Source organism: Gasterosteus aculeatus, chromosome 8, assembly GCF_964276395.1.
Source record: "Gasterosteus aculeatus chromosome 8, fGasAcu3.hap1.1, whole genome shotgun sequence".
In the NCBI taxonomy this organism is placed as follows: Eukaryota; Metazoa; Chordata; class Actinopteri; order Perciformes; family Gasterosteidae; genus Gasterosteus; species Gasterosteus aculeatus.
Window position 1 is genome coordinate 450,122 of NC_135695.1, and position 26,578 is coordinate 476,699.

General features: G+C 46.8%; 1 protein-coding gene across 3 annotated transcripts; it reads right to left on the reverse strand.

Moving 5' to 3' along the window:
- Nucleotides 1–2,287: 2,287 nt before the first annotated feature.
- On the reverse strand, nt 2,288–25,614 carry slc5a9 (solute carrier family 5 member 9). 3 transcript variants are annotated; one of them, XM_040183411.2, is made up of 14 exons: nt 25,378–25,614; nt 24,281–24,405; nt 23,710–23,781; nt 22,560–22,664; nt 19,490–19,654; nt 19,255–19,360; nt 13,968–14,048; nt 13,021–13,226; nt 8,326–8,461; nt 7,435–7,542; nt 6,055–6,205; nt 5,351–5,519; nt 3,186–3,401; nt 2,288–2,912 (listed from the first exon to the last, which is right to left on the reverse strand). In XM_040183411.2, the coding sequence occupies exons 1-14, from the start codon at nt 25,523–25,525 to the stop codon at nt 2,619–2,621; spliced, it is 2,082 nt and encodes a 693-aa protein (XP_040039345.2). In that variant the 5' UTR covers nt 25,526–25,614; the 3' UTR covers nt 2,288–2,618. The 3 variants fall into 3 exon arrangements, with proteins under 3 accessions (XP_040039345.2, XP_077963643.1, XP_077963644.1); XM_078107517.1 differs by having other exon boundaries at nt 24,355–24,405; nt 25,378–25,517; XM_078107518.1 differs by lacking the exon at nt 25,378–25,614 and having other exon boundaries at nt 24,355–25,216.
- Nucleotides 25,615–26,578: the final 964 nt, after the last annotated feature.

Sequence of the window (26,578 nt, forward strand, 5' to 3'; positions counted from 1 at the left end):
ACATCAAACGAGAAGCTCACTGATCTGATGATGCATACGGCTGCACCATCGCCGCTAGTGGCTGCTGGGGCAGAATCCAGGGTTCATTTCAAGAAAAACCACATCACTGAAAATACAAGCCCCTCTCCCGTCGTCTGTCTTCTTCAGTGTGCACGACCCCCACACAGACCGACGAATGGACAGAACGGAGTGACTCCATCGAGTGTGCATGATGGTCAGTGACAGCCTGATACACATCATCTGGCCTCCACTGCTTTACATCACATACAGTATTACACCATTGTGTGAGGTTCTCTTTTTTTTTTTCTGGACTCATTGATTAGAACTTGACTGATAAATCGCTGTGTGCTGGGCTGCCGGCATAAGTATTGATGTTGGTGCTGGGTGGTTGAGGTAGTGTATATCCAGACAATGAAAAGATGGGTTAGAAGTGTATTCACTGCATTCACACGGGGCGTTTGTTCATGGGGGGGTGGATCATCTGTTACGGTATGGCTGTATTAGGCAAGCTACAACTAGATCTGGAGTCATGGAAATGCCCTAGATGGGTTTAAATGAATTGGCAGAGCCGTTACACAGCGATGTCCTTTAGTAGAGCTTTGGGTTCCTCATCTTAACTGTGAGCAGGGTGGACTTGACCCTGATCAACACTGCAGGAGATCATGTGACACCGCTGAAAAGCTCCAGAACTGCTACCAGAGCCTCTTTGGGTGACAAGCCGAGTAGTCCCAAAGGTTTTGGATATGATTTAGACACACGGTTGCCTTTTCATTGGTGACGAAGTGTCTTACTCAACATAGTTTGGTCACAAAGCAAAAATAAATGTTTGTGAAAAGAATACTTGTCGACATGTTTTGGTACCAAACTCTTTTGAACCATCAGCCTCCAATTCCGTTCTTAGTCCGGCTCTCACTGATCATTGTAACGGAACAAGATGGAGGCCACGAGGTGAGAGCCTCAGGAAGTGGAGCTCCTGCTAAGGCCTCAGATTTTCAGAACATATTTAGTGGTGGCGATTCCCAGAGCTAAAAGAAAGACCCAAACTAAATGAATCACCCATTCCACCCCCTCCATGGTTGTTGGACACATCTGTCCTGAGGAAGGACCAGTTTTCTGATTCCCTGTACGTCCTTGTCTCATTCTTCATGAGTCGCTCCACACTGAGAGCCAAACCCGTGGACATGTTAATGTAGCACCCCCACCAATGGGCGCCATTGTCAGACTTCTCCATTATTTGGTAACAGTATAAAAAGAGTTTGAGTCTGGTGTTGAATTGTTACTTTGTAAAGTTCTTTTTCTTGTGAAAAGATAATAAACACTTCATTGCCAAATTCTGGGAAACAGGCGTAAATATTTGTCTCATTTCTTCACATGAATCACCCAGCTTTTCTCAGGTCTCTTGAAAATGGTGTAGAAGTATATCTGCTAGCAAATCTCTTCTCCACCATTGTGGGTTTAAAAAATCCCGCCCGGCAACACATGGTGGCTGAAATATGATTGGATGAAAGCTCGAAGACAAAAACTAATCTCAACATGAGCTAAAGCTATGAAATGAAGAAAATAGACTATTGGGAATGTAGGAGCCATATTGAGCTATATTTCATGTTTGTGTGTGTGAGACGAGTCATATGGCCACAGGTCTGTGTACGCCACCTAGAGGACTGTTGGGAGGCTGAAGTTGGAGCCCAAGGAAAGGCTTTAAAGACAAGAAGACACAGCAGAGGCCTGAGAGGGAAACCGTCTTTGACCGTGTGGAGTGACATGAGGGTCCGTCTCCCACCGTATAACGGACTGCTTCAGTTTAATAGTTTGTTATTTTCACCTCATGTTTTTGGTTTATACATTAAGAGTAATAAATGGTCATTGCACCGGATCAACTTCTACTTATCTTTACAAACTGCACGCGTCAAGATATATCCAGCTGATCAGGGGGTAAAGGCACCAACGGAAACGGCGGTAGACTGGCAGACGAGACAAACGCACTTTGAAAATGTCATCGTGAAAAAAAAGTCCTCCTCCCATTCCGTATGAAAGTGATAGGTTTTTTTCTTTTTACTTGGTCCAGCACCCCCACTCATTTTTATACCCTATCTTACGTTTAAGAGGAAAAAACCGAGCGAAAAATGAGGATGTAACTAACGACTAGCTTGTTAGCTTTGCAGCGCTCAGGGGCGTTGTTTGAACACGCACAGTGACCTAATTGTACGGGGGAAAAAATCAGATGTCATCTGACTGGTCGTCCTGTGTATCAATCAAGTGACGGGATAGCTGATAGGCTGACGTCTAGTTTTTTAATTCAAAACAACTCAACTTTATTTGTATAGCGTCAGTTCATGACAATGTCACCTCACCTTGTCATGCGATCTACCCATAGTACCTTGGAGATCGACGTATTGAGCACCCCTGTTCTAGTGGTATCTAAAATGTCCCTCAGGTCCTCAGTCTGCTGTCTTTGTTTGTGTAAAAAAGTAAATTATAGACCTTAACAGTGGAAGGACATCTAGTAATACTGATCCCCATGATCAGTATTACTAAATGTCTTAACTAGTGAACTGTCTCTTCTAGACACAGCTGATTGGTTTAACCCCTCTCCGATACATCCATCTGATAACAAGTTATTATGCAAAATATCCCCAGAGGAAGACGTTAACAGCCAGCAGTAGCAGGGCGTTCACATCGCACACTCTCCTCCAGAGCGGCGCCTCCTGCAAGGAGTTCAGCTCGCTGTGTTCAACCTCTTGAGACACCGAGGCAGAACTGGCCCCAGTCAGACCGCAGAGCCTCAGAGCTGCTCTGCGCCAACAGGATCCGGGCTGGGGGGGGAGGCCTGCAGGAACAGAGGTCGTCGGGGGTTGTGTGAGGTCGATACGAGGCTCTCGGCTGTGTCTGGACCACCAGGTGAGCCTGTACAGCTGAACAGGGAAAGGAGTCAGCTGACACATACATGTGGTTCAGACCAGCCCCCCCCAGAGTGTGACACTGTTCTTGGTTCACCTTTGTTTCCACCTGGAGTCCCCCACACTGATATAAAATATCACACATATTTCACATTAAAGAATATTCACTTTTGGATTGATTTGAGCTCTCAGGGCCACCGTACAATTGCTTCTGTGGTGTGTCAACAAGTTCCCTCCATTTTCCGTCCATGACACAGACAGAACAGAACAAACAAAGGAGATCCTTACATGTTCTTTAGGTACAGGGGCTGTGGCCAAGCTGACAGCAGCAATGATGAGGAAGGTGAGAGCCAATAGGATGAGAGCAAAGTACAGGTAGTGGACATCAGCCAGGACGGCTGGCCGACCGTCAGGCTGACCACACGATGGAGTCTCATAGGAGAACTCCAGAACCATGCGGGTCAGTCCAACCACCAGTCCAACCATCAGACCCCAGAATGCCCCCTGAGAAACACACACACATAAACATCTCTCAAACCACAAACTTAACAACGTTGAAGAGTTGGCACAGAGTAGTGTTGACTTGTTTTTAGTAACACACATTTAGCACGGCACTGCTAATCCCATCACTGGTCACTCAGTGTGTTTACATGATGGTATGATTGGAATCTTTGCTTAGTCGGACTATGCTGTCTTTTGGGGGGGAGGTGCTTTTATCCCAATATACACGGCAGTGAATAAATCGAATCATTGGCCGAAAGCATGTCATATCCGATACGATAGGTGGCGCTGTTTTTATTACAACTAGTTGTGATACAGCCATTTCCGCTTGACCGCTTCACCACTACCAACAACAACAACATCAACATTAGGAGAAAGATGGTGAACGGAGGGCAAGGTGAAGCTACGTCCCTCTACTATCTGTGCATGATGCTAACAGGAGCACAGCGAATGCGAATGGCGCTATCGGCTGATTTGATAACGGAGAGAAGACGCCGTCGGGATCTCAAGCAGGCGCAAAGACGCAAAGTCCAGTTCCTCATCCGATTCACCGTTACATGCCGCAATAATCGAACTATCAACTGGATCGGATCGAGTTATCCAGGCGTGTTAGTCGGATCGTAGTCGGGCCGCACATAGTCGGACAGTAAAGGTGTTTACATGAAACGGATAATTCCATTTCATTCCGACTAAGTCCGGCAGGGGCCCTGTGTGCTGCTGGGTTCCTCTCTAGAATCATTTGGACCTGTCTGTTTCCCTCGTGAGATGCATGCAGGCTCTTTTCAAAATACACCTCCAACGTAGGTTTAGTTAGCTTTTAGCTTTCCTAATGCAACAAAAGAACTTGGTTAAGGAAAAGATGGGGTTTGGCTTCAAATAACACCTTTTTAACCTACCTGGAATTATTTAAGTACAGAAGGTAAGTAACATGACTACGTTCAAACCTCAGCACTGACACTCTGATGACCTGATGAGCTTTCCTTTGTGTCAAAGTCCTGTGTTTATTTAAACGCACAGCCTCTCATCTCATAGGCCCTTGGAGGACTTTGTCCTTCTTTATACTACGTCAGCTGCTCTGAGAGTCTAATAATGTCCTTGTGACCGCACAGGAGTAAGCTCTGTCAGCAGGCGGTTCCAAGCCTATAAGCCTGTAAATCTTTAGATATCCTAAAAGATCACGTGATATGTCATTTATGTGATCATTAACCAAAAGCCTTCACAGGACTGGTGGGAACTCTAGGTGGGAACTGATGGGTCGTTGTGGCGCGTAGAGAGGGTGCGCTGGGAACCGCAAGGTTGGTGGTTCAAGTCCCGGCTCTCCCAAGTCAAAGTGTCCCTGAGCAAGACACCTAACCCCTAATTGCTCCCTGGGTTAAAATGTAAAAAGCCATGGGTTAAAAATGTAATGTAAGTCGCTTTGGATAAAAGCGTCTGCTAAATGACCTGTAATGTATCTTTGAGCTCTGTAAGTATTTGAACTAAAATGATATTTGTTTTCTAAACCACTGACTTGTTGAAAAGACACACACATCATTCAATTATAGTGGAAAATCCAGGGGTTCTGGGTGTAGCTGTTGCTCCACTCATGCCGAATCTACAATCCCATCCACTAGAGCAGTGGTCCCCAACCTCTGGCCCGTGGTCCGGTACTGGTCCGTGGCCACTTGTTACTGGGCTGCAGGAGAAAGAGAAACTTCTTTTTCATTTGACTAATGTCGCCCACGTGTTTTTTTGCCGTGCACAGCAAGTACTACCCCCTGCTGGCCGATCCGCCCGCAACGACTACTACCACCAACGGCCCTGTTACTCTGCCCTGTTTACCCACCACACCTCCAAGGCCAGCCCGCAAAACGTCTAGCATGAAACCGGTCGGTGAGGCCGACGAGGTTGGGGACCCCTGCTCTAGGGGTCAGTCTTTGTCCTCACCGCACAAGTGTGTGAGAGAGACCTACCTGCTCGTTGGCACGTGGCCAGAAGACAGCCATTAGGAATACAGCAGTGATGGGCGGAGCTAGAAAGCTGGTGACCGATTGGATATAATCAAACAGTTGTCCACTGTTGGCTGTTTGGATGACCGGAATCCACAACAGACTAACGCATACCAAGACCAGGATGAACACCCTGGAAATACAAACGTTAGGTGGACGTCAGCTTTGGGAAAGGTTAAACCATGGCAACTGAGAGACTTGTGTTTATACAATACACCTGTAGTGTTCCACTCCATTACAGAAAATGTAATTCAATTCAATTCATTTATTTATTAGGTATAGCCCAAAATCACCAATTACAAATTTGTCCGGAAGGCTTTACAATCTGAATACATGCACACACCCTTTGCCCCCAAAGCCTCCCATCGCACGGGAGATAATCCCCAAACCAAATCATATATGAAGCATCATATATTTATACTGATGAAAACAAAGGATGAAATACAGTAATAGGTTAAGCAATCAAGGGAACAGAAGTTTTAATAGAATAAGTGTATGATTCTAGTGCAAGCCACACCTGTCCAGGTTTAATTCCTCTGGCCGATCTCCAAAAAACTCTCCAAGAATGTAAAGAGTTTGTCTTATGTTTACAAGCTAACTATACATAACCAAATGGATCAATCGTCGTCAATCAGACACATCAAACTTTTCAGACTTTGCTCCCCTACCTTCCAACCACCATGAGCTCCCTCTCTGAGGCCTGAGGCCTGGCTTTGTGGTAGAGGTCCAGGGTGAACAGAGTGGAGCTGCTGTTAAAGATGGAGGTCAGAGATGACATCAGAGCAGCTAGCATCACTGCTAGCATCAGGCCGCGCAGACCTGCACAGACAACAACCAGATGGCCCAATGGTGAGATATCAGGGGAATCTTAGAGGTTTCAGGCCCTTCCCTACATCACAATTAAAGTTGTGCTCACTCTCACATTGTTGTTATTTTATAAAATCACTCTCACACACTGGCGACTTAATATAAGTGTGAAACTGCAGAAAAGTTACACTGTGGTCACATAAACGATTAACTAGTGGTTAACTGGTTTTCGTTACTCCTGACTTGACTGAACAGAATCAATTAAGAAAAACACGTTCTCACCATCAAGCCAGTTCAAATGCTATACTTCCCCAGCTGTTGCCTCCATGTTGCTGGTCTTTATTATCTGCATCTATTTGTTTGCCCCCTCACCATGCAGCGTGTGACAAAAGGAGAGTGGTGGCCTACAGTGGTTTGCAGGCCGATCCAACGTCCTTCTGGAAGAAGACCTTTTCCCTCTGATTTCTCTCTGTTGGTGTGACTACTGATCTATTGAGCGTATATCTATTATGATACTGTATAGCTTGTTATTGGTCCCCGATTCCAGGATGGTGCCCCATTATTTATATATATATACAGTATATATAAAGACAAACCTTTAATTAGAGACTAGGTTTATTCACCAAAATCCTTTGTGTTTGGTCTGAACAGACCTTTACGTTCTACCAATCCATTTATTGATCATTGATCTTTAGGGGGAAAATAATAGTAACGCAGAAGCAATTAAAAGCTCAGGAAGCATGTGGCTGTTCAATTAGAATGTTATATATATATATATATATATATATATATATATATATATATAATAATGTTAGTATTTCACCGCCTGTAGGCTGGAGAAGGGGCCTCGAGCCTGGAAGGTCTCCTGTGGTCTGTGGCAGCAGGTCGGACCTGTGTCCACATACCTCATAGCGTATGCATATGCTTATGTATTGGGCTCTTTAGTGTGTTTATATATTTATTATTTAGATTTTTTTCTCCTCTTTTTACATCTGTAGTGGAAGGAGGGCAGAGCGAAATACAAATTTCATTGTACACAGTAAATGAATTGGTTATAATTATAGTTACACAATAAATATCTTGTGTGTATGTGTGACACCTTGTGAGAAGGTCACCAAATGAAGGTTTAAAAAACAGAAAACAGGGACCCCACATGCGATTCATGCTGCTCTGAGCAGACTGCCCCCCCCTCTACAAATATGACATGCGTCAAAGATGTTGTGTGTGTGTGAGAGACTCACCCACAGGCATCAGCTCCACCACCAGTTTAGGGTAGGCAATGTTGGAGCAGCCAACTGATGCTCCACACACAACCTGACATACTGCTGGATCCACACAGGCTACCTCATCTACACGCACACACACATACACACACACACACACACACACACAAGATGAAGTGAGTTAGTTGAATTTATTTGTCCTGCCTCTTAATTTTTCAGAACAAAAGCTCCCAACCTTTGATTATTCATTCAGTAAAAGATAATACAGAGTGAGAAAAAATGTATTTAAGGTTGAGGATCTATTTCAGGCCACTACAATAATATGATAATGTGGACATTATAATGGCCTGTGATTATTATCACAAGCCATAATAATGACCAGTGGCAGCTAGTGGACTCCAGGTGTGGCTAGCCAAACAACATGAACATCCCAAAATGATTTCATGCAAAACCATGAAGGTATCAAGAAGCGCAACACTTTGTAGTTCAATATTCAACACAAAGAAATAAATCACTGAAAATCTTATTTGTGTGACCCTCACCGGCAATTCAGTGGAATATTTATGTATATACATATCTATATATATTTATTGATATAATCTATCTCTCTCTCTCTCTCTCTCTCTCTCTCGCTGTAGGACAAGCATACAATTTGCGCCAATATCATATTTTACAAATATTACTGAGTATTCCATATTTCAAAAACACAGATATTGACATTTTTAATGTCAATGACACATTCAACTTCCAGAGACGTCCTCACACAGAGTGGACTATTTCATCTGCACATACATTTTTACACTGGATGGAAATGTGTTTTGGTAAAGAATTGGCCTTAATAAGGCGGCGATTAATCAAAACGATGATGTGCTTGGACATATAGAAGGATTTGATATGAGACGGACTGACCTGGGAACAGCGATCGGCTGATCATGCCGGGCATCACAACGAAGAACATGGGCAGCAGTTTGAGGTAGCCTCCCAACACACTGCCTCCTTTGGCATGAGACAAAGACTTGGCAGAAAGAGACCTCTGGACTATAACCTGCACACACACACACGCGTTGGTCTTACTGCAGTCGGAGGGACCCGCATTGAAATAATACTCTCCCTCATGATGACCATCACAACTAAACACCAACTCCTCTGTGTAGTGCCGTGAAAAAGTATCTGCCCCCTTCTTCTTTCTCATTTTCTTGTCATCTTTGTCACGTTCAAATGTTTTGGATCAAACACAGTTTCATATAAGACCAAGTAAATACAGAATGCAGTTTTTAAATGACAATGTCATTGTTTTTCAACCAGTGTGCCGCGAGAGGCTGTCAGGTGTGCCGTGAATAAAAATCATGTTTTACATACTGTCACTTCATTGGTGAAAAAAAAAGAGCCAACTTGTGTGTTTGTGTGTTCGTGTGTCGTCGCGCTGTTGGTGGTATGAAGGCTCAATACTCCACTCTGCCTGTGGGTGGCGCTACGCAGCGTAATTAATAGGCAGATTTGCTGAGGCGACAATTTAAAAAAGTGAGATTTAAGGCCGGCGTGTGTTTCTGCGTCTGCGTCTGCGTCGTTGAGTCGACGCACTCGTTTCAATTCGTGGTTCTGTGTGTGTTGCAGAGCGATTCACCTCCAGAACAACAGGCTGTTGTTGTGTTTTTGTGGAAGACGACCTAGAGAGTCACGTCTATTTATTTATTTGTTTATTCATGTATCATAGACTTTATTGCCCCGTGCATCGACACTGATGCTTTTCATCGCGGACACATTTGTCCCGTATTTTCCTCCACAACTTTGTTCCTCTCGACCAGCAAACCGGCGTGTCTCGACAGACGCAAGGACGCGAGGAGGTGTGAAAAGCGACATAAATCAGGCTTAAGAGATACTGGGCATAAAGCCTGTGCCATCTTGGCATTAGGATCATGTTAAGTTTAACAAAACACAACAAATAGAACTCGCGTTTCCCTGATTTCTTAGAGTATATTATGCTCATGCTGAAACTATGTTTGGGATTGATTTTCATATCATTCCGGTTGTTGGTGTGCCGTGAGATTTTTTCTGTGTCTTAAGTGTGCCTTGACGCACACACTGGATTAGGGGAACAAAGCAACCCAAACCCAAATAGCCCGGTGTGAAAAAGTAACCCCCCGTTGATGAATTCTGAATGAACTGTTTTTGGAAAGCTGAGTTAAATAAATCCCTTAACTAGAACCTGTCTGACAAAGCGCAGCAGCCCTCAAAGAGAGATCTCAAAAAGTAACGCATCATAACGCAACATTTACGAAGGGCCGAGAAACAAAGTCATTGACATACGTCAGTCTGGAAAGAGCTACAAAGCCATTTCTACGGCTTTAAACTCCAGAGAAGCGGAGAGAGACACCATCCACAAACGGAGACGCCCTGGAACCGTGGGGAACCTTCCCAGTTGGGGCCGGCCCAAAATGTGGGAAATACAATTTAGCCAATCATAAATAAACTCTGCTTGGGGCAACATTGGTTTGGCAACATGCTGGAGGACAAAAAGAAATGTGACTTGGACAAAAAGTAGTTTGTCCAAGTGTTATTTACTTGGATAGTAAATCTATGTTGGAATAAATATTCAATATTTAACTGCAAAGTAGGAATGTGTTTTCGATAACTTAATTCAGGGGTTCCCAGTTGGTTGATCGTAATTGTTAGAAACATTTTACTCAACACCCATGTGAAATCATTGAACAGAATAAATACACAAAAAATGAACTTGCTTTGCTCCCTTTGTTTTGTTGTGTGATTTTAAACCAAGTTTTGTTTGTGTTTTATGGAGCAGGAGGAAGCAGCATCGAGCTGAAGGAGAACGATGTGTGGTGACATTCGGCTGTAATATCTGAAGTTAAAAGAGCTCGTATCCTATGCAATAGAAAAATAAGATGTCCTTGCATACCAGCAGTGTTCATTTTGTGTAAAAAATGCATATTAGACGAAAACTAGACTAAATGTAATTAGTTTTAGTCACATTTAACAGCCATATTAAACTCCTTTTCTTCCCTTCTCAGGCCCAGGGACCCCCTGTGTTGTGTCTACAGCTGCATAATAATAGCTTGCAGTACTTGGTTGTCCATCAGATGTCCCTCCTAGGACAGGTCTATAGATGTCCCTCCTAGGACAGGCCTATAGATGTCCCTCCTAGGACAGGTCTATAGCAGGTCGGCAAACTTTTAAACTCGCGGCCACAATGGCTTGTAAAATGTGACGGAGGCCAAGAACAAATGGTGGAAGTGTTTGTGTGAGCTGATATAAATGACATGTGAAAAATCATTACATGAAAGGATTTGGATTTAACAAATAGCAAAGCATTTATTTGCGAGGCAATTTAACAAATTGGCAAAGGCGTAACAACTTCATGAGGACCAGGAATCTAAACGCAACACTTTGTGGTCTTTGTCTGGTTACTTGCAATGCTTTTGACATGGCCACCGGAAACTTCATGGTCCTTTATTGTTTCCACTATCCCAACTAAAGAGACCGTAACGTCCAAAATCGGTGCAATACATTATTTTCTTGGCTTCAGAACCTGCAATGACTTTATTATGTTAGACGTGTTTGGAGAAGCCTGTAACGGACCGTCTCATCCGAGGAAACGCTGCCTGCCGTCGCCAGAGAACAGAGCAGAAAGGTCCGACAGTCTTTAAACGCGTCTTCATGTTTCTGTGAAGCAGCGCGGCTTCAGCCTGCTAACAGGCAGCTAACACGAGACAGCTGAGCTAAACTAACGAAGCCACATTCAAACTCGCCGAAGCATAAAATAGTCGTCGCGGTCCGTAGTCGGTGCACAAGAACCACCGCTGCACCGATACGAGCGTCCTGGGTTTGTGGATGACGTCATCATGACGCGTTAATATCCGCCGTACTTTGCCTGTCTGTTGTCTGTTGGGTGCGTGCGAATTTAGGCGGGAAAAGGTATCGTGACTTCGTCAACCACCAACATGTTCGTCTCGTCTCGTTAACGAAAGTTAGAATAGATTTAGTCATAGTTTTTATTTTTTAAGATCGTTTTCGTCACGTCTTAGTCTCGTCTTAGTCATGGAAAAAAAGGTCGCTAACGAACATTTTTTGTCATACGTTTCGTCGACGAAATTAACACTGCGTACCAGTTAATAAATGTGTTTTCTTTGTGGTTTTTACTGACAGTATTGATGGAATCTCCTCTGCGTTGAGATTGAATTATTACTTTTAGCTGAAAGTACACGGCCTAAAGATTTAATTTGAATTTAAAATAACCAAAACAAGTTCTTCTCTCAGCCTGAAATATATCATGCTCCGGAGGAGAAGCGGATCTTTTGGATGAAATAAGATGATCTTCCTTGTTTGTACTTCATACATTTTTGGGGTTTTAGGGCTTTTATTGTTAAGCTCAGCAGGTTGCTAGGCAACGGGAGCAGTGGAAGTAAAGCTGATGACGCGAGCAGAAAGGACAGACCCTGTAGGACAGACCGTCCCATTTCAGAGAGCGCTCGGTTCAGCCTATGTGGTTGTTGGAGGACCGGTCCAGGTCTACGAAGGCCGCTGAAGGCTGCAGCTTACAAGGATGCTAGAACATTTTCAACCAGCCGCCACTGGACTTCAGTGTGGTTGAGATGCTGTGGCTCAAATGCTCAAAGACCATCCAATGTGGCTGATTTCAATGAAATCCTGCAAAGAGGGTGAGAGACTCATGGCCAGTTATCACAAACGCTTGATGGCAGTTGTTGCCGCCAAGGGGGGGGTATTAGGTTTAGGGGGCAATTACTTTTTCACATAGGGCCATGTAGGTTGGGATTGCTGCTTTCCCTTAATAAATAAAATCCTCATTTGTAAACTGTATTTTGAATTTACTCGGGTTGTCTTTGTCTGATATTAAAAATGTGTTACAAATACGCAGTTCTGCCCATACAGAACTGTATAGAAAGAGAAAATGAATCCACTCTCTCTACTCTCACTCCTAACTAACTCAATTTATATGCTATGAGTTTATATTCTCATTTTTCTTACAGCATGATGTTCATACATTTTGGCCCAAATAGAGTATAGAGCAGGTCATGACTTAAGGCTTAAGTGACAGATCTCGACCACTGCGTTGTCTGGAGCAGTTTGTTTTTTAGTCTTAGAATTTTAAGCCTTTCACTGTGTTTTCACCTCACGCAATTCAAGTGGGTCATTTCAGTCACCTAAAAATATATTTTCCAGTGATTGGCTCAACTTATCTCTTTCGTCTCGTTTCCCCTCTGGTTGCAAAAGCAAGATGGAAGAACTTTTAGCTTCAAAACCGCAGTCTACAAAACAATGGTGATCTTCTACGTCCACTTCTTACAAACGGTGTAGGACCCTAACCTTTAAACCAAGAGATAACTTTCAAACTGCCCTTTGAGGAATTAACAGATCGGCTGTAAAAGAAAGGGGAAATTGTTCCTAATATACACAACAAGACGCCCATATTGACACTTATTTGAGTGAGCAACTCCAGATTGTCTGTCAGCCCAAAATAAAGCTCAGTCTGCAGTTTAACGTCATTGTTACAGTTGAAAAAACTGTGTAGGAGCATTAAGACAAAGATTTGCATGAACCCATTTGTAATGACTACCGATGTAAAATCACCTGATCCGCACACCAGACCCATGTAGCCAGCACCGTCAGCCCAAACACCAGACCTGGCCAGGGCAGGTCCCCTGACACGGGGTCCCTGAACAGGCGGAAGGCGTCCCTGCGAGGTAGGTGGCAGGTGGTGTTGGCAACGGTCATCGAGGGAACAGCTGACATGTAACTCTCCACAAGGCCGTCATACCAGCCCACTTTGGAGAATGCTGGGAAATGTTCAACAAACACACGCGTCACATTTCATTCTGCGTTTGCCCATGAAATACTTTCTAGGACGTGACTAATGAGAACGTTTTATGTTTTCACTTTCACAGAAAAATAAATCAGGGGAGGAGTCGGGGTTATTGCTGTGAGATGGTTGACATGCAAATGTTCCTTCCACGATCTTTATCAAGTACCAGTTATATCGTTGATGGCATTAATTATCTAACTGTGTGTGGGTGTGTGTAGGTGTGTGTGTAGGTGTGTGTGTGTGTGTGTGTGTGTGTAGGTGTGTGTGTGTGTATGTGTGTGTGTGTGTGTGTGTGTGTGTGTAGGTGTGTGTGTGTGTGTGTGTAGGTGTGTGTGTGTATGTGTGTGTGTGTAGGAGTGTATCTATGTGTGTGTGTGTGTGTGTGTGTGTGTGTGTGTGTGTGTGTGTGTGTGTAGGTGTGTGTGTGTGTGTAGGTGTGTGTGTGTAGATGTGTATGTGTGTGTGTGTGTGTGTGTGTGTGTGTGTGTGTAGGTGTGTATGTGTGTGTGTGTGTGTAGGAGTGTATCTATGTGTGTGTGTGTGTGTGTGTATGTGTGTGTGTGTGTGTAGGAGTGTATCTATGTGTGTGTGTGTAGGTGTGTGTGTGTAGGAGTGTGTGTGTGTGTGTATCTATGTGTGTGTATGTGTGTGTGTGTGTGTGTGTATGTGTGTGTGTGTGTGTGTGTGTGTGTGTGTGTGTGTGTGTGTGCCTTACCTATGAACATAAGAGTAAAGGCTCCACCAACCATGATCACGGTCTGAAAGGCATCCGTGTAGATCACTGCTGTTAAACCACCTACACACACAAACACACACATGTATGTAACCATCTGTTCAAAATAAGGACAGGGTCATATTCTAAATATTCCACTTCCCCCAACACGTCCCCCAACACGTCCCCCAACAAGTCCCCCCAACACGTCCCCCAACACGTCCCCCCAACACGTCCCCCAACACATCTTCCAACAAGTCCTCCCAACACGTCCCCCAACACATCCTCCAACAAGTCCTCCCGACACGTCCCCCCAACACGCCCCCAAAACGTCCCCCAACAAGTCCCCCCTAACACGCCCCCCCAAAATGTCCCCAACACATCCTCTAACAAGTCCTCCCAACACGTCCCCCAAAACGTCCCCCAACAAGTCCTCCCAACACGCCCCCCCAAAACGTCCCCCAACAAGTCCCCCCCAAAACGTCCCCCAACAAGTCCCCCCAAAACGTCCCCTCCAACATGTCTCCCAACACATCCTCCAACACGTCCCCCAACACGTCCCCCAACACATCCTTCAACACGTCCCCCAACACATCCTCCAACACATCCCCCCAAAACGTCCCCCAACAAGTCCCCCCTAACACGCCCCCCCAAAATGTCCCCAACACATCCTCTAACAAGTCCTCCTAACACGTCCCCCAAAACGTCCCCCAACAAGTCCTCCCAACACGCCCCCCCAAAACGTCCCCCAACAAGTCCCCCCCAAAACGTCCCCCAACAAGTCCCCCCAAAACGTCCTCTCCAACATGTCTCCCAACACATCCGCCAACACGTCCCCCAACACGTCCCCCAACACATCCTTCAACACGTCCCCCAACACATCCTCCAACACATCCCCCCAAAACGTCCCCCAACAAGTCCCCCGCAACACGCCCCACAAAACGTCCCCCAACAAGTCCCCCCCAACACGCCCTCCCAAAACGTCCCCCAACAAGTCCCCCCAAAACGTCCCCTCCAACATGTCTCCCAACACATCCTCCAACACGTCCCCCAACACGTCCTTCAACACGTTCCCCCAAAACGTCTCCCAACACGTCCCCCCCAAAACGTCCCCAACACGTCCCCCAACACGTCCTCCAACACGTCCCCAACACGTCCCCCAACACGTCCCTGCACAAGTCTCAACATTGCGTCTCAGGCTTGGAAGGCACAAGAACGAATGTGTGTGTGTACGCAACACCGACATTTGGGCAGCCGCTTCTTGTTCAGGGTGTGAGTCAGCGATATGATTCCCCCTAACACGCCCCCCCAAAATGTCCCCAACACATCCTCTAACAAGTCCTCCCAACACGTCCCCCAAAACGTCCCCCAACAAGTCCTCCCAACACGCCCCCCCAAAACGTCCCCCAACAAGTCCCCCCCAAAACGTCCCCCAACAAGTCCCCCCAAAACGTCCTCTACAACATGTCTCCCAACACATCCGCCAACACGTCCCCCAACACGTCCCCCAACACATCCTTCAACACGTCCCCCAACACATCCTCCAACACATCCCCCCAAAACGTCCCCCAACAAGTCCCCCGCAACACGCCCCACAAAACGTCCCCCAACAAGTCCCCCCCAACACGCCCTCCCAAAACGTCCCCCAACAAGTCCCCCCAAAACGTCCCCTCCAACATGTCTCCCAACACATCCTCCAACACGTCCCCCAACACGTCCTTCAACACGTTCCCCCAAAACGTCTCCCAACACGTCCCCCCCAAAACGTCCCCAACACGTCCCCCAACACGTCCTCCAACACGTCCCCAACACGTCCCTCAACACGTCCCTGCACAAGTCTCAACATTGCGTCTCAGGCTTGGAAGGCACAAGAACGAATGTGTGTGTGTACGCAACACCGACATTTGGGCAGCCGCTTCTTGTTCAGGGTGTGAGTCAGCGATATGATTCCCCCTAACACGCCCCCCCAAAATGTCCCCAACACATCCTCTAACAAGTCCTCCCAACACGTCCCCCAAAACGTCCCCCAACAAGTCCTCCCAACACGCCCCCCCAAAACGTCCCCCAACAAGTCCCCCCCAAAACGTCCCCCAACAAGTCCCCCCAAAACGTCCCCTCCAACATGTCTCCCAACACATCCTCCAACACGTCCCCCAACACGTCCCCCAACACATCCTTCAACACGTCCCCCAACACATCCTCCAACACATCCCCCCAAAACGTCCCCCAACAAGTCCCCCCTAACACGCCCCCCCAAAATGTCCCCAACACATCCTCTAACAAGTCCTCCTAACACGTCCCCCAAAACGTCCCCCAACAAGTCCTCCCAACACGCCCCCCCAAAACGTCCCCCAACAAGTCCCCCCCAAAACGTCCCCCAACAAGTCCCCCCAAAACGTCCCCTCCAACATGTCTCCCAACACATCCTCCAACACGTCCCCCAACACGTCCTTCAACACGTTCCCCCAAAACGTCTCCCAACACGTCCCCCCCAAAACGTCCCCAACACGTCCCCCAACACGTCCTCCAACACGTCCCCAACACGTCCCCCAACACGTCCCTGCACAAGTCTCAACATTGCGTCTCAGGCTTGGAAGGCACAAGAACGAATGTGTGTGTGTACGCAACACCGACATTTGGGCAGCCGCTTCTTGTTCAGGGTGTGAGTCAGCGATATGATTCCCCCTAACACGCCCCCCCAAAATGTCCCCAACACATCCTCTAACAAGTCCTCCCAACACGTCCCCCAAAACGTCCCCCAACAAGTCCTCCCAACACGCCCCCCCAAAACGTCCCCCAACAAGTCCCCCCCAAAACGTCCCCCAACAAGTCCCCCCAAAACGTCCTCTACAACATGTCTCCCAACACATCCGCCAACACGTCCCCCAACACGTCCCCCAACACATCCTTCAACACGTCCCCCAACACATCCTCCAACACATCCCCCCAAAACGTCCCCCAACAAGTCCCCCGCAACACGCCCCACAAAACGTCCCCCAACAAGTCCCCCCCAACACGCCCTCCCAAAACGTCCCCCAACAAGTCCCCCCAAAACGTCCCCTCCAACATGTCTCCCAACACATCCTCCAACACGTCCCCCAACACGTCCTTCAACACGTTCCCCCAAAACGTCTCCCAACACGTCCCCCCCAAAACGTCCCCAACACGTCCCCCAACACGTCCTCCAACACGTCCCCAACACGTCCCCCAACACGTCCCTGCACAAGTCTCAACATTGCGTCTCAGGCTTGGAAGGCACAAGAACGAATGTGTGTGTGTACGCAACACCGACATTTGGGCAGCCGCTTCTTGTTCAGGGTGTGAGTCAGCGATATGATTCCCCCTAACACGCCCCCCCAAAATGTCCCCAACACATCCTCTAACAAGTCCTCCCAACACGTCCCCCAAAACGTCCCCCAACAAGTCCTCCCAACACGCCCCCCCAAAACGTCCCCCAACAAGTCCCCCCCAAAACGTCCCCCAACAAGTCCCCCCAAAACGTCCCCTCCAACATGTCTCCCAACACATCCTCCAACACGTCCCCCAACACGTCCCCCAACACATCCTTCAACACGTCCCCCAACACATCCTCCAACACATCCCCCCAAAACGTCCCCCAACAAGTCCCCCCTAACACGCCCCCCCAAAATGTCCCCAACACATCCTCTAACAAGTCCTCCTAACACGTCCCCCAAAACGTCCCCCAACAAGTCCTCCCAACACGCCCCCCCAAAACGTCCCCCAACAAGTCCCCCCCAAAACGTCCCCCAACAAGTCCCCCCAAAACGTCCTCTCCAACATGTCTCCCAACACATCCGCCAACACGTCCCCCAACACGTCCCCCAACACATCCTTCAACACGTCCCCCAACACATCCTCCAACACATCCCCCCAAAACGTCCCCCAACAAGTCCCCCGCAACACGCCCCACAAAACGTCCCCCAACAAGTCCCCCCCAACACGCCCTCCCAAAACGTCCCCCAACAAGTCCCCCCAAAACGTCCCCTCCAACATGTCTCCCAACACATCCTCCAACACGTCCCCCAACACGTCCTTCAACACGTTCCCCCAAAACGTCTCCCAACACGTCCCCCCCAAAACGTCCCCAACACGTCCCCCAACACGTCCTCCAACACGTCCCCAACACGTCCCCCAACACGTCCCTGCACAAGTCTCAACATTGCGTCTCAGGCTTGGAAGGCACAAGAACGAATGTGTGTGTGTACGCAACACCGACATTTGGGCAGCCGCTTCTTGTTCAGGGTGTGAGTCAGCGATATGATTCCCCCTAACACGCCCCCCCAAAATGTCCCCAACACATCCTCTAACAAGTCCTCCCAACACGTCCCCCAAAACGTCCCCCAACAAGTCCTCCCAACACGCCCCCCCAAAACGTCCCCCAACAAGTCCCCCCCAAAACGTCCCCCAACAAGTCCCCCCAAAACGTCCTCTACAACATGTCTCCCAACACATCCGCCAACACGTCCCCCAACACGTCCCCCAACACATCCTTCAACACGTCCCCCAACACATCCTCCAACACATCCCCCCAAAACGTCCCCCAACAAGTCCCCCGCAACACGCCCCACAAAACGTCCCCCAACAAGTCCCCCCCAACACGCCCTCCCAAAACGTCCCCCAACAAGTCCCCCCAAAACGTCCCCTCCAACATGTCTCCCAACACATCCTCCAACACGTCCCCCAACACGTCCTTCAACACGTTCCCCCAAAACGTCTCCCAACACGTCCCCCCCAAAACGTCCCCAACACGTCCCCCAACACGTCCCCCAACACGTCCCTGCACAAGTCTCAACATTGCGTCTCAGGCTTGGAAGGCACAAGAACGAATGTGTGTGTGTACGCAACACCGACATTTGGGCAGCCGCTTCTTGTTCAGGGTGTGAGTCAGCGATATGATTGTAGAGTATTTCTATAATATCTCAACAGGAAAATACACAAATTCAGCAATATATAATAGAAATCAATGGAATGATTGGAATAATTACATTCTATCAGAGATCAAACATTTATTTATTTATTTTTAAAGCAATGGTCAAACCACAGAGAGTTGTGGATGGTGCAGGAAGGCGGGGGCCGGGGTGAGCAGTGGGCTTGCCCATCAGCTTTAAGACCTCAAACGGGTCGTTGTTTTAGACAGGCTCAAAAGGGTTAACAATGATCCTGTTGGCTATTTTCTAAAACAAACTTGTTATTTCATACAGAACACAAAGAACTTCAGGTAAAAGGTCAAAATAATAATACGTTCACAGTAAAGTGTGTGTGTGTTTACCAGCAACAGTGTAAGCAGCAGTGACCAGCAGCAGTACGCCTGTGGACAGATAGAGGTCCCAGCCCAAGGACATCTGGATAAACATGGCCCCTGAAAATATATCTGTCTGTGTAACACACACACACACACACACACACAGATGCTCGAACACAAAGACGAACACATTCCCTTCAAAAGAGATGACTGATTGACGCGTTAGTTACATGAACAGCGCCGGTGTGTACGTGTGTCTCACTGATATTTTGGTGAAGATGTAGAGGATGAGTGACAGAACAGACATGTAGATGCGTATCCTCTGGCCTCCAAAGCGCTTGGCCAGGTACTCAGGCATGGTCACCACACCAGCAGAGATGTAGACAGGTATAAAGATCCAGCCCAGTGCCACCAGGACCCATGCTGCCTGCATGAAGACACACACACAGCCTGATAATTGTGCAGTTTTATATTCAATGCATTGCACAAAAAAGAAACACAAGATACATCCGCCCACTTTACTGGAATAGGATGCACAGATCAAAAAATGTGGGTTGTAAAGAGAATGGTAGTATATCTGCCCAGAAGTCACCAACAGTCGCAAACGACAGCTACAGGATAAGGGGTTACTCGGCATGGACTAGCAGAGCCTGGGACCCTCTGATTGAAGGACTCCTTGCTCTGCCACTGAACCATGGTGGCCCGGTCATCACTGCCAACGGTGCATCCACCACATACACCTATTGACTATATACATGTGCTGGTCGTACAATTAGAATAGCATCAGTCTGTGGTACTGCTCAGGTGTTATGAGAGCCTAGGTTGCTCCGATAGTGGGCTTCAGCTCTTCTGCACTGACTCTGCTGAGTGGTCCAAAGTAAATGTTGCATTTCCTTTGGAAATCAGGGTCCCAGCGTCTGGAGGAAGAGAGGAGAGACACACAATCCACGTTGCTTGAGGTCCAGCGTAAAGTTTCCACAGTCAGTGATGGTTTGTGGTGCCATGTCATCTGCTGGTGTTGGTTCGCCGTGTTTTCTGAGGTCCAAGGTCAACGCAGCCGTATATCAGTGTGAGGATCCCTGTCTAACCCTGGTGTGTTTTCCCTCTGTTTCCCCCATATTCTCTCCTCATGTTGATGTCATTCCCCTGTTTGTTATTGTTTTGCCATGTGCTTGTGCTCTTGTTTCTGTGTCCCCAGTAGTGTCCTCAGAGCCCCGCCCAGTGCCACGCCTTCCTCCATTGACACAGCTGTATCTCATCGTCCCATTAGACCAGCTGACTTAAATACTCCGGCTTTCCTCGTCCCAGTTGTCAGTCCGTCCGTTAAGCCCCCCCGGTACCTCGGCGCCGTGAGTTATTCTGTTGCAGCCCTTGTGATCCTGCGATAACCCCTTGTTTTTCACCCTTGCCGTCCAGCGTCGAACCTCGGAGATTCACCTGGCCGAAGAGGTAGCCAGTTAGTACCGCGGAGATCAGCTGAGCACCTACAAACTCCTGCGTCGAGCCTCGGGCGTCACGCAGTCGAGCTCCTCTGCCTGTCACTCACCATTGCCTTGTGTTTTCGTGTTGCCTTTGTTTTTTCCCTGCCGGAGAAAATAAATAACCCCTGTTGGAGAAAGAGAAACCTTGGTGGTCCAGCGTGTTGCATCTGGGTCCGTTTGCACATCATAACAACCAGGAAGCTTTAGAGTTTTACTTCATCCTTCCTGCTGCTGACCAACTTTATGGAGATGCAGATTTCATTTTCCAACAGGACTGCACACGGTGCCAAAGCAACCAGTACCTGGTTTAAGGACCACGGTATCCCTGTTCTTTTGGCCAGCAAACTCCCCTGACCTTCAGGAATCAGGAATCAGGAAACATTTATTAGCCAAAATATGTCAAACATACAAGGAATTTGTCTTGGCGGTTAGTGCGCGACAGTAGACAGACAAGACAACAGTGCACAAGTAATAAAATAAAGTGGAATGAAATGCTAATGCAATGGGTTAGTAGAATAAGGCTATGGGTTAGTATAAAACAAGGGAATCAAGTTAAAAAAATTTAAATATTAAAAAGTTAAAAAGAAAAGTATTAAGCATAAAGTGCACTAACGAACAAGTAACAGACAAGAGACAAAGTGACGAGTGACAAAGTGATGAATTGCAGTTAAAGTGACGTGTGCAGTATGAGGGGGAGTGACCGGTGGAGTGTTATAGTCAGGCAGTGGGGGACCGGGCTCTGTTGATGAGCCCGACTGCCGACGGGAAGAAACTGTTGGTGTGGCGGGAGGTCGTAGTCCTGATGGACCTCAGCCTCCTGCCAGATGGAAGGGGCACAAACAGGTTTTGTCCAGGGTGAGAGGGGTCGGCCACAATCTTTTTAGCTGCTTCAGAGACCTGGAAGCGAACAAGTCCTGCAGGGACGGCAGTTTGCAGCCGATCACCCTCTCTGCAGAGCGGAGGACCCGCTGCAGCCTGCCCTTGTCCTTGGCTGTGGCTGCAGCGTACCAGACGGTGATGGAGGAGCAGAGGATGGACTCGATGATGGCCGTGTAGAAGTGGATCATCATCGTCTTTGGCAGGTTGAGTTTCTTCAGCTGCCTCAGGAAGAACAACCTCTGCTGAGCCTTCTTGGTGATGGAGCTGATGTTCAGCTCCCACTTGAGGTCCTGGGTGATGATGGAGCCCAGGAAACGGAAGGAATCCACAATAGTGACGGGGGAGTCACACAGGGTGATGGGGGAGGGTGGGGCTCTGTTCCGCCAGAAATCCACAACCATCTCCATCGACTCGTCCCCACCAGAGATTAGTCCAATGAGGGTGGTGTCCTTAACCCCATAGTAAATCTATTGTGAAGAGGATGATGCGATATGCCAGACCCAACAATGCAGAAGAGCTGAAGGCCACTATCTGAGCACCCTGAGCTCTCATAACACCTGAGCAGTGCCAGACTGATCGACTCCACGCCGCATTAGACGACATTAACTATTGAGTGCTGTACATGCTCCTACTTTTCATGTTCATACTTTTCAGTTGGCCAAGATTTCTAAAAATCCTTTCTTTGTATTGGTCTTAAGTAATATTCTAATTTTCTGAGATACTGAATTTTGGATTTGCGTTAGTTGTCAGTTATAATCATCACAATTAATACAAGAAATAAACATTTGAAATATATCAGTCTGTGTGTAATGAATGAATATAATACACAAGTTTCACTGTTTGAATGGAATTCGTGAAATAAATCCACTTTTTGATGGTATTCTAACTATATGACCAGCACTTGTATACAGTATTGCAGTTGTAGCGTGTACTACGGGAGTAGATCTCCTGGAGGCACAATGTGTTCCTTACGTTCCATTCAAATCCCCCAACAGCGATTCCTCCTGCTGCTCCTGTTCCTGCTAAACCGATAAACAAACCGCTGCCAACGTTACTGGACATCAGAGAGGCTCCAATCTGGAAACACACAGAGCAAACAGGAAATACTTTTGATCAATTGAATGCATGCAAAGTTAGGAAATGCTTTAGATTACAGTGCTTGTATTACAGTGTAGTTGTTCATTACGTCGATGGACTAAATTGTCCTTGTTGTGATTACCATGCCTGGTGTCTGATGACCAGGCTTCAACCTAAGAAGAATCTATGTAACCCTGTCTGGAAGTCTTGACCACAGCCTCACAGCTACAGTCTGAATCCAGCTGTTTGGGAGACTTGTGGTCCACCTACTCCTCAGGCGTTCACGTCAGACTGTCAACACTCATCAACTGCTGGTCCACCCTGCGGGACTGAGCATGATTCCTGAGCACACTGACGTTGTCAACGACATTTGTAAAGAGCCCCAATCTGTCCAAGCTGTCCATGTGGGGGAAATACATTCAACTGATTCATTTTCTATTTATCTATCTCAGAAATCAGAGCCGATACCATCCAGAAACCTGGGAGGAGATGCTGGTATCGACCTGCAGCTGCAGGGACATGGTCTTCAAATGAGGACTTCGGGGCAGAGGATGTTGCATGTGTCTAAAGCCCTCCGAGGCAAATTTGGGATTTAGGACTTTTGGCTATTCAAAATAAAATTAATTGAATTGAAGTATAGTCTAGTAGCATTAGGGAATTGGAGCATTAAAGAGTATCTTCTAATAAGACAGTAGAGATGTAGAAGACATTTTAAATCTGATTTAACTGTGTGAAATGGTACAAAGTGACAGATGTTTTTAACACGTGTTAAAAAAACATGTTAGAGCTGAGGAAACCCTCTGCGGCTCCATTGTTGACATATAAGAATCATTCAAATTGTGTATGTGGGTTTGGGTCAATATATTACAGCTCAGAATAATGGAGGCTTTTTTATTTTACTAAGTGAATGCACACACCAAGCATGGATTTGGTTATTCGTTATTTGTTATTCATACTGTTTACGCTATGCTACTGACTCCTGACCTGTCCTCTACCAACAGAATAACAAAGAGACGTGCACGTCAGTCACACGTCTGGTACTCACAGGCCACCACGTCATTGAACGGCCAGCCAGGAAGTAGCCCTGTACGGTGCTGCGATTGGCTCGCGCTGATGACTGTGGAGGGGGCAGAGGTCAAGCTCAGGCCAGCAGAGAACACCAAAGTGTTCTCATGCAGTATCACACATTTACGACCAATGAGCACCACTTTACTTACTCGAAAGAATGAATAAAACACGTACTGGCTCAACAAAGAACAAACACCCTTCAGGTAGATTATGAAAGAAATACCCCAAATCTAGATACCTGATAGCATTAATTGCTTGGAGATTCTCTGATCATATTCTGGGACTACTTTGTGAACTTTGTTCAATAGCATTTGTGAAATACAAAAATGGTTATTAAACACATTTCATGTCAGAAAATCAGCTCCAATCTAAATCCAGAGCATATTTTTGAGTGGGGGGGGGGGGGTTGCCTACAGGGGTTCTCCATATGATGACAGCTGAGCAGCTGGCTCGCAGACGGTAACCGAGCTAGCTGAGGGACTTGATTCTGAGCTGAAAGATAGTGTAGGTGGAAGTGTTACATGAGTGGACCCATTTCCAGGTCTTACCCAGATCCCAACCACCATGACAAAGACGAAGTAGACTACAACCACAGCGATGTCGGCAGCATCCAAACTGGTACCTGTGCCAGGAGGGGCTGGCGTGGTGATCGCCGAGGAGCTGCTGCCTGCAGCTGTGAAGGCACAAACCGAAGCACACAGCAGAAATATAAGTACAACGTTTTTTAACCTGTGATCCAACAAGGTGTAGAGGATGCCGGAATGTCAGCTCTGGCAGCAGTGGGGCTGAATTCACAGTAACTGTGTGGCTGAAGAGATTTGAAAGGTTTGACTCTTTTACTCAAGTCACTCATTATAGGAAGTCGGACTCATCGAGTCCCTTCAGTCAGCAAGTCAGTCATCCAGTGGCTAAGCAACTCTAGCAGTATCGAGGAAATCAGCTGACCAGCACGCAGTCACACGTTTCACTACTTAAACCGACAATAGAAAACAGAAACTAATTACAGACTGTTGGGTTTCATGATCGGTCAAGAACATCCTTCTGAAAGAGGACATATTTAAGGTTGGTTGATGTTGGTTGAGTTGGACCTTCAGCTCAGGCCTCAGAGAGCCAGCGTGAGCGGAAATGTGAGGCGAGTGCTTTTCCTCACAGAAGGTCTAGTAGCAGCAGGTAGAAGCCGGTCAGCTGTGAACCACTTATTGGAGATTAGAAATGGAGATTGAGCCGTTTTTAACCATTCAATTGTGATCTTGATCCTTAATGAAAGCAGAATTGATTCTTGTTTTCGATGGAATACACTTTGATTTTTAAACAGGTTTTAGTATTTGACCTCAAATGTACTTTTTACAGACATTTTACTAGCAATGATACATCACTTAGCTGTCCTTCCTTATCGTAGCCACAGATAGGCCGATAAGGTCGGTCTTACCCAGGCTGAGGTTGGAATGAGAAGGAAGGTGTTGTCGTGAAAAGCTCAGACACATTCGGTCCTTTCATTCCTGTAGAGAGTCTCTGAATCAGCTGTTGTAACACACATCTCTGCATGTGTACCTGTGTTGTCCTGTGTCCTGTTCTGCAGAGCTGTCGGTAAAGTATGCTTCGGACCTGCCATGAGAACAAAGCCATAGTTTGCAGAAGGGCATACCTGTAGTGAGACTGACAGACATGTTGATTCTGATCTCCCAGACTGTGTTAAAGACACTGGGTCCTCCAGCAGTTGTCCTGTACAAGTTCCTCTGTCTGTCGATCCTGCTGGTTAACCCGACACAGGCATGATAATCACTGGTCTCCATCTGGAGCTTAATTATTAATCAGTCTGTTATCGGTTGGCTGTAAACCCGACACACATGGTATCATGGGGTGCAGTTGGCTCTGGCTACAGTTCAGCACTGATTTTTTCAGTCTTGATATCGATCTGTGGGCCAGAAGCACACTGTAACAAATTGCTGTAGATTTACGGTGTATTTCTAACGGTATCTCACAGTATGTGATAATAACTGTAACATACAGTTAAATTTCCATTCCTTGCTTGTAAATTAACGGCCAATGTCACAAATAAACAGTTAAAGCTGTCAATTTACGACTACCCTAATTCAACTGCATGTTACATATATTTTATGAAGTGGTGGAAATACAAGTGCAGTGAATCACAATCCATCTACATCTGTTGTAGGTTAATGTATGGAGCCCATGTCAGCCACTGAAAAACAGGTCCTGTAAGTCATCATAATGAGATGAGATAGTATCTCATGAGATACGATGATAACTTTGACTTACAGGACATTACTATACATGCAGCTGTCACTTTTACCCAAAACGCCCATGGTTTGACATAATTTATGTGGAGTAATTGGGGGTTAGGTGTCTTGCTCAGGGACACTTCAACTTGGCACAGGGAGCAGCCAGGATTCAAACCGCCAATTTCATGTTGCACACCACACCCTCCCTATCCCATGCGTCGCCTTTGCCATTGTTTCAGGGGCCGGAATGTAAAGATTATAAATATTTGTATTATTCAAAGTGTTCATTGCCTAAAAGTCATTTGAGTGTCAATCGTGACCCACTGCTCCTGAACGTGACGTCAGACGTAATCTCAGTTCATCCAGAACACCTGGCAGTTCATCATGGGAGGAGCTTCTCATTGCCTCGTCTCTCCAAGTAACGTTGGTAAGTGTTATTTTCCTAGCATGATTAATATTCTCCTTCCTTACATCTTGTTGTCTTCCTCATCTTTGTAATTTTAATATTTTACCAATGACAATATTTCATTTTGGTTTGTTTTATAGAGTCACTGGATTAAGGACGCCAGCTGTTTGCTGCGGTCAATTGAAAGTGTTCCATAGCGT